The 8,915-nt window shown below is 45.6% G+C and overlaps 2 protein-coding genes across 2 annotated transcripts; both read left to right on the top strand.

Annotated features, from left to right (window-relative positions):
* Positions 1-479: 479 nt before the first annotated feature.
* Positions 480-5,879, top strand: BDBG_09540 (mannitol 1-phosphate dehydrogenase; the record flags this gene model as incomplete). Its single annotated transcript, XM_031724057.1, has 3 exons — positions 480-4,777; positions 4,944-5,427; positions 5,523-5,879. Exons 1-3 carry the CDS (start codon positions 4,635-4,637, stop codon positions 5,877-5,879), a joined length of 984 nt encoding a protein of 327 aa, XP_031581517.1. The 5' UTR covers positions 480-4,634.
* A 1,755-nt stretch (positions 5,880-7,634) lies between these two features.
* Positions 7,635-8,121, top strand: BDBG_09541 (uncharacterized protein; the record flags this gene model as incomplete). Its single annotated transcript, XM_031724058.1, has 2 exons — positions 7,635-7,726; positions 7,935-8,121. The coding sequence occupies 2 exons, from the start codon at positions 7,635-7,637 to the stop codon at positions 8,119-8,121; spliced, it is 279 nt and encodes a 92-aa protein (XP_031581518.1).
* Between the last annotated feature and the right edge of the window lie 794 nt (positions 8,122-8,915).

An 8,915-nucleotide genomic window follows, 5' to 3' on the forward strand; every position in this document is an offset into this window, starting at 1 on the left:
GAATGGATTACCGACAGATAACACTAAATGCGAGGGAAACAACAAGAGCATTTAATGAATGAAGCAGTTGACGAATTGAGGATGCTGAGGGGCGGGGGGGGAGCCATTAAATGCAAGGAAGCGTAGAAGAAGGTGGAACAGGGTCTCATGATCCAGGATAGGATGAGAATGAGAATGATTATGATGGATGCGGCAAACCCGCTTGCTGCTGGTTTTCAAGATTGCAGCTGGTTTCATCAAAGCATTTGTTTGCAATGACGTCGGAGGTATCCGCAGCGACCGCCGAGCCCGCTGGCAAGGGCTTGCCGATGCATCTGGCCAATCATAGTCGAGTAACTAGTTATCGTTAACTAACCCTGGCAGAAGCGCGATTCCTCAAGACTAGTCCAAATTTAGGTTAGGTAATTATGTTACTAACTTCGTCTGATATCAAAAATCGTCAATGGGGAATGGTTATACTGATTTTTGCTAGATACAGTTCTGTGGTGGTCAGCTATCTCAAAAGCACACTGATATGGAGCCATACTTGTTTTAGCTTCGATTACTTCTACTAAAAATGTGTCCTTACGTGAAAACAAAGCCAAGTTGCTCAGGGAGCAAACTTCTATTGTTCCCAAGGTTAGCAGTGTGTGACTGAGATTTTATAGCTCCATGCTGTGAACTTTCTCAAGTTGCTTATTTTCTTGCTGGTGTCGGAAGGAGATCGCTGCTGTCGTGCTTGTTTGCACATTATTGATCAATTCAACTTTGTTTTTTCTTCATCCCTCAATTTTGGGGTTCTATATTGTTACCCGACCAAGGCAGACTACAGCGGTCAGCGAACACCTACAAAATCTCTTCTTTACTCATATCTATGGCCCAAGCGTCTACGTCAATCTAGGGTTCAAGGTATCTGTTTACATCATAGACAGAATATGGAGCTTCAGCCGTCAAAAATGCCTGCAACCCTTCATTAGGTTGGGGGGAGATTTCCTTGGTATCAATACACCCAATTTCCGAGCCTGCAGAAACGGCCTTGGAGTCGCCCAGGTGACTGTTTCGGGATACAATTGTTGGAACGTCTACCGACTCGCGCCATTTGTATACCTACAATATCTACAAGGTTATGTTCGAATCCCCCCGGCTACAGGCAAATACTACTGACCCTTCCATAGTAAAGAAAAGACAAATATTCATAGGCTTGGAACTTCATGACTACTGACGATACCATATTTTATCTAAAGTCAATAGGTGCAAAGGACCAATGCGAAATAATATCAATGCGACGGGAGTGTTTTGGTTATGCATAGCATAACAATAGGCTGGTTGGACAGACTGAAGTGATGCAGAAATCATTATTATTGTATTACTTTGAATTGATATGTTTTTTGACCTTGGTGTTGTGAGAGCAGATGGATTATCATTTCCAGGAAGTATCTTCCGTGGTATCTCAGTCATTTAAATCCCCGTGATTTTGCAACGGGTTCCATACTGCAATTTTCGTTGCGAAAGCAACAACGTTAGTTTCTCACATCAGATTGAGATGTTGGAAAAGAAAAGAGATGAGCAAGATTTTTTTTTATCAACATGCCGGTTGAGAATTTCCGCCATTCAATGCGAATCCAGTAAACATTGGCACTCAATTATTCACCCTCCCCCAACTCTGCCACGTCAAGACTCGCGTCATGGTATCAATGGATGGCCAGAAGAGGGCGCACAAGAGTGCTCAGTCATGCAATGATTCTTGAAGCGCCTCGAATTACAGCCGACTACAGTTGAGGGACAATTCATCGACGCATCCGTTATCTTGTCCGCTAATATTTCACAAACAAGCATCACAGAATTGAGAGTTCAAGGCTGCCAATGCACCAAAGCATGGTATCGGTACATCATCGGTATGAGGAGCCCTTCTCGCTATCTATTCGGTTGCGCTACCCACTCCTCGCGTCCAGGAACTTCGTCTCCTTTCCTTTACATATTCAGCTAGCAAACGATAACGCTTTTATGTCTGTATTGTCGAGAAACACCATTCTGCACGTCCGGGATATTCGAAAGCTGACCAAACTTGCGCTCAGGAGGTAATGAAAACTGGACCGCCTCACAACACATGCATACATACGACCCAAACACCTACCTCACTTTGCATTACTTTTAGGTCATCGGTTGACTTTCAAAATATTACTTAGCCAGTAGCCATTGATAAGAGTCAGCTAGCTAACATCGCCAAAAAAATGGAAATGGAAAGGGAAATGGAAAAGAGGCAACATGAGCAAACAGCTTTAACTTCCGTCCGACTATCTTGTGAGATGCAGAAAGTTTCGATCCCCTACCAAACCTTCTAGAGCGGACGGAACAAATTGATGGCACCTCCATGTAAAAGAAAAGCCAAGCAGAAAATCCGAAGAAAAGAATCGAGGTTGCAGTTGTACAGTAACTACCAGACCTAACTGCATACCTTGGTAACTCTGTGTTTTCAACTAGTAACACCACATCCCGCTTTCCTTACTAGCACAATTGGGGAGGAGAAACCACGCAATTGGATAAATTTCTATTGAGCCAGCGCCTTGCAGCAGCGATATCGGTACGGACCTAATGGCATAGCCATTAATCTTTTCGAGAGGAATGATCAGATTTCTTCGATGGGTGGTTTTGACAGGGCGAAACCCAAGATCATGGTGAATGAATTTTCCTCTAAGTTTTGGACACTCTGAAAAGCCGGAATTTGGAGGAACGGTTGCACAGCGGCTTAGGGAATTTTCTTGCTTGGACGGTACAAGGGGGAGATAACCTGAGAAACAAACCCTGTATCGTAAAAAAAAAAAAAAAAAAAAAAAAAAAAAAAAAAAAAAAAAAAAAAAGGTTGCGCCCAATTCATTTTCACTGTTTGAAAAATATCCAACCCATTTTTTCATTTGCTTTCATATAATTGATTTTTAACAATAGTACAGTACGTTATAATGGAGAAAGGATTACGTGTCTATCTTCAATAAAAGCAACAACAAATCCTAAGGACGAATTCCACTCTATGCCAATATTGAAACAATACCAAGTTTCATATCTTCCCGCCTGCGGCACAAGACACGGCATAGCAAGGACAACGGGGGGAACAAGTGGAGCTTGTTCAATACACGGCAGATGTAAATTAGTTATTCTAATATTAGTACTTTTGCAGTAGAAAGAAATTCAATATTTCTAATAAGCATTTTACTCAAAGCAGTGCATTGAGTAACTCTGAAAAGGGTTTCCCTCTGATCCACAGCCTGTACGCTGCGTAAGAGAGTATGTATAACCCGCCTCTATATCCATTCATAGTAGGTAGATATCATCCTTCCTGGATCTTTCTTATCTTACAAACACACCCGGGAGATTACACATTTATCACCAACCTGCACATCTCCATCACCGTGTTCATTCAGCCAAACTACTCTAGACACATCCTCAGCAACTGCCAGCAAATGAGATAGTTACATGACCTGACTCGCACCAGTCTCGAGGGAGAAATCGAAAGCTAACCCGAACCAACCCTTGGCCATGACACACATAAACTAGATCGATGGAAGAGAGGAGAACAGACAGGAGCGCAATCAGAGTTTCCGCTAGAAAACGGGCAAAGGAAAAACCCCGTCCATCACCTATCCCGCGCATAAAGATACTCCATCGGAAGGATCCCGGAATTCTGCGAAAAAGGTCAGGAAATAGGAATAAGAACTATTTTTATGATCTTCTCCCGCCAGAATAAAAGAATAGTTTTGCCCTGACATTTTTAATGGCTGTGTGGTCGTCCTCCTTGAAATTAGCAGATGATTGATTGCCCAAAAGTCCTAGTCCAATTTAGAAGCAGCTATATGAATGAGATGATTATATGAACAGGGCGAAGAAGATATCACGGCGTGGATAATGTTTTTGAAATGTATTTTTCTATATGGGCCTAGAACTGTCAGTTGAGGTTTTTAACAAGCTGCGTGTGCGGGGTTACATGGAGAACTAATACCTCCTCTCAGACGCAGTAGTAGAAGCAGAAAACAAAGAAGCAACAAAAAAACAAGATCGAGACTGTCAATTTCCTGTGAAGGTCTAAAGCTTCCTTTGATTGAAAAGGTGGCTAGCTAGTGGGAAGTTATATGGTAATAAGCCAGGACATGTAACCTGACATTTCCAACGTCAGCACTTCTACTATTGTCTGTCCTGTTAAGTAACTTGGTAGGAGAGAAGACTACTTCTCAGAATACTGGACTGACAAACGCGGACCTCTCTATGTATACGTATCCCCACATTCAGCCGCATGAAGGGAGTCCATGGAATAGATATAGATAGATATATATATATATATATATATGTAGCGTGGCGCATGGATTTTGCTGAGAGATGCTATTCGGAGAGTTTGTCGTACATTCCTAACCACATCCATTACATAGTTAACTTACTTTCCATACCGGGGGATTGGGTGAGGGGCATGAGGGGGGTTTGGCTTGTACTTAAAAAGTATTTATAAGAGATTCATGTACATGTACATACATACATATACAGCCCGTGGAAAGAGTCTCAGGGGTGATATATCTCTCCGTATATTTTTCTAGTTCTATCAAATCTATACAAACAAAAACAAATACCCAACAAGTTAAAAAAAATAGCTAGACATCACATCATATCACATCATGTCCACCACCCCAATCCGCATCGCCATAATAGGCGGCGGCATGGCCGGCGCCTCCCTCCTGCACGCCCTGCTCAAACACCCCCCCACCTGGACGTCCACATCTTCGAGTCTGCCGCTGAAATCAGAGAAGCCGGCGCCGCGGTTGGCGTGGCGCGGAACGGGCCGGTGCAGTCCCGCAGCGCGGGGTCCGCTTCATGCATGCGCAGGGCGAAGGGAGGAATAGCATGATTGATGAGATGAGGGATGACGATGGGTAGGCGCTGGTGAGCATTGTGCATCGGGCGGCGTTTCCGCGGGAATTGCTCAGGGATGCTCCGCCGGAGCGGCTGCATGCGTCCAAGAGGCTGGCGCGGGTTGAGCGCGCGGACGAGGACGGGCCTGTCACGCTTCATTTCACGGATGAGACGAGGCACGAGTGCGACATCGTCGTTGGCGCTGGTGGGATCCGTAGCACGGTTCGCAGGGGCATTCTTGGAGAGAGGGATCCGGCTACGAACGCGAGGAATGCTGGCTGGTGGGCGGTCATGGCCTTGAAGTCGTACGCTGATGTCCGGGCTAGTATTGGCGAGGGGTTAGTTGATATTGATGATACCCGTGAACATGGGTGGGTTGGCGATGGCACGTTTCTGATGCATGACATATTGAACGAAGGGCAGCTGGTGCAGTTCATCATTTCCGTGCGTGAGAAGGAGGCCGAGGGGTCGGATAAGTGGTATCGAATGGTGAGCGCGGAGGAGATTTCAAAGGTCTACTGGGACTGGCCGCTGCATCTGAAAAATGCAGTGGAGGAGGTAAGTAAAACTATATAGTTACCCCCCATCAAAGCAAGCTTTTCAAACACATAGCTAACGTGGACGGCATATTTCTTTAACTACTCTGCAACCAGCCTGAGCAGCGTGCCATATACAATTGGGAGCATCCACATGCCCGTACGTATGTATCTGGGCCAATTTGCATCATGGGAGACGCCGCCCATGCCACGACACCGTTTCAAGGCTCTGGCTGCGGCATGTCCTTTGAGGACGCTCTCATCCTCTACACCCTGCTCGGCGGCTCAAAGGCTCCTGCGGAGGCGCTCGTGGATCTACAGGTGTATGGCCAGGTTCGCCGGCCCCGAACCCAACGTATTGTGGAATCGAGTCGGAACACAGGGCGCATCATCACTGGGGGAAGGGGAGGGGATAGGGTTGGATCTGGAAAATCCAAGGCAGGGCCAACTGCCAAGATGGGATTTTATTATTGATTTTGATAATGTCAATGCTCGCGATGAGTCGGTTGAGATGATGATTGCCGAGTTGGCAAAATGAGAGAAAAGCCTTAGAGAAAAGTACATGTACAGTAGTGCATGTATGTACGTTCCGCTGGCTTGGAGCTTTAGAGTCTCGCTGATATCAAATAGAGTAATTATTCAGAAGCTCTTCATCCACAGTTCCCACGCGCAGGCTTGCGGCGTCAGTGCGTTAATCGTGTAGATGCGCGAATATGTGCGTATTGGAGGTAATCTGGCGTGGAAGATCCCTTTGTTTCCAGTGCAAGTGCGTAAATTAGTTACGCGGCATGGCAGCAAGATGGATTTTCATTTCAAATTTTCCCCTTTTTTTTTTTTTTTTTTTTTTTTTTTTTTTTTTTTTTTTTTTTTCCCTGCTGATCTCGATCGTCTTTGCAGGTGCAAGGTGCTTGATACGGAAATCATGAATGTCAAGAGTATGGAAGTATGGGGGAGTTGATGATCTCGGAGACACCGGCAAATCCCCTCTCTCGCCGATGTTGGATTATCCAAAGTTTAGGAACTCGGAGGTCGATGACAGAATGAAAGTCAAAAAAACAAAAAAGGGATGTTCACAACAATTGAAGCTGAAAAAGCTTTGATGCTGTGAGGAGAAAGAGCTTGATCTCGTATTTTCCAAAAACCACAACCAGCAAGTTGTTATGAAATCACGATATCCATCAGCTCCTAAGAACAGGAATACAATACCCCCCAGCGCCCCAAAGCATTGAATAATGTCCTGCCTCTCTTCCCCAGAAATCCAAAAAAAAGGGCTTATCCCGACAATAAGGGAGTCGGGACCACAAAAGAGTGCGTGGGATAGCGACCAACCAACAATTATTGCCAGAAGCCATGACCCACGGATCCAGCAATCAACAGCGGACAGACTGTAGACTGTGATTTCCGTCACATTTATCATCACGCCACATTGTAGAATTGTGCGTGGCATGGAGCACGGAGAGAGCCAACCCAACTTACTGGGTTTGAAAACCATGTTTTTCTTTTTTCCCCCGTCGGGAGAAAAAGCACGGGAGAATATAAAAAAAGAAAAAGAAAAGATACTCCGCACAGAGCGCATTGAACCAACAGCAAAAGACAGGCAGCCAAGCCATCTCAATCGAAATGCTAATTAATAATAGTAATAAGGCCTCAGGAACTCAAGCCGATCGTTGAAGGCTTAACTACGGAGTACTCCGTACAGCGTAAGTCAAGAAAAAAAAAAAAAAAAAAAAAAAAGCACTGAGCGAATGAATGCCAAGTAAAGGGGTTTGATGCTTGATTTGGTGGTCGGTCCATGCATGAGACACACGCTACGTACATCTCGTATTTCCCCAGAAAACGGATCATCTTCGACCCGCCGTGTCGTTCTTGGATAATCTGGATAGCTTCAAACCAAACCCCCCTCTTAGGCTCTCACACGGCTCATTTATTAGTATCATTCGCTAGGTTAGTTACTGACTAACTGGCTAACTGGCCCACTGAACTCGGAACAGTAATCTGCTGATGGGCCTGAAAAAGTAAAACCAGAGCCAAGATCCGGGGTCGGGGAGGGGAAATACGCTGGTGGTAATTAATTGTGTTCGAAGCTTCGGCAACCCTAGTATGATATGGGGGTTTGTCCGGCAGGCATGCACAACAATAATTGTTCCATAGAAGGAACAGAGGAGTAAAATGAGGAGTTTTACAAAAAAACCTCCCATAGTTATTCATGGTAATCCCCTCCTCCGCCCCATGAGGCAGGAATCCCATGCAATGGACTCAACCACATTCCACATTATTGTCGTTCAATGGAGCGGCAGAATGGAGAAGAAGATAATGAGTGGGTGAGTGGTTAGTCTCAAAATTGAGGCAAGCATGTGCAGTTTCCTGCACCGCCATAGAGGAAAAACGGAACGGTGGTGTGTGTGTGCGTGTGTGCGTGTGCGCGTGTGGACGAGCGTTGGACAGGCACCACGACATGCGTTGAAAGTCGCTTTTGCGGTACCGCCACACTTTTTCTATTCTGTTCTTTTCTTTTCTTTTGCCATTAAGATATGTTATCTGGACCCGGTTCGTAGACTTCCGTTTTGTGCAATCCAATCCAATCACTCGCGTCGTCCGAGACAACGGGTTGCAATGGTTGCTCAACAATGCTCAACCACCCAAAATATCACAACCGTTCAAATCCCAGGATCATGGTGGGTTGGAGCTGGAGACTGTAACTCAGATGATCAATTGAGGGTTCGACAAAAACATGACCGTTTCTTGAAATATACCCTGAACAAAGCTTTTTTGTTGCGATCACCAGACACATTTTCGCATGCCAATCTCTCCCCCCCCTTCTGAAAAAGGACCCTGAGAATTCGCGCAGGAACTTCCTCTTTAGCCTTCACGGTTATTAGGTTTGGCTATTCGCATTTGTGGGGGATCGATCAATTGTTTCGCTTGCCCACCCGCCCACGCCCCCCCTTGTGCCCTTGTGTCCTTGCGCCCTTGTGCCGTTGTGCCCAGGATGCGGGGACCAATAATCAGCTGAGCTGACATGAGAAAGAGGCGTCGCAAGTGGAAAATTAGGATGGCAGCTATGGCGAAAGAGGATAAGTTAACATATGGCGTTGAAGAAGGACCGAGTGGTAAGACGGATAAACGGTACCTCGGGAACAGGACGCTGGTTAGCTTCGTAATAACAATACACCGCGCACTAATGAGTCTGGGTGGGACAGAGTGGGCGGAGAAAAAGCCACTATTTGCTTCCTTCTTGCCCCCTCCCGCGCCAAAAAAAAAAAAAAAAGAAGAGATTGCCGTTGAAAGATTGCACAGGAAAAACCGGGGGTAAAAATACGCCGGTAGATACAGACTACAGTAGGCCAGGGCGGGGGCGGGATCCTAGATGCCAGGGGAGAGAAATAAAATTAATACAACTAACTCCCATGCGAATACTCCTGGCATGACAGGGCGCGGAACAGTAAGATAAGAAGAAATTGAATCGCTGAAAAATTTATCTAAAAGGATGAATACAGGGCAAGGTGGGCA

The sequence above is a fragment of the Blastomyces gilchristii genome (genome assembly GCF_000003855.2).
Source record: "Blastomyces gilchristii SLH14081 genomic scaffold supercont1.56, whole genome shotgun sequence".
In the NCBI taxonomy this organism is placed as follows: Eukaryota; Fungi; Ascomycota; class Eurotiomycetes; order Onygenales; family Ajellomycetaceae; genus Blastomyces; species Blastomyces gilchristii.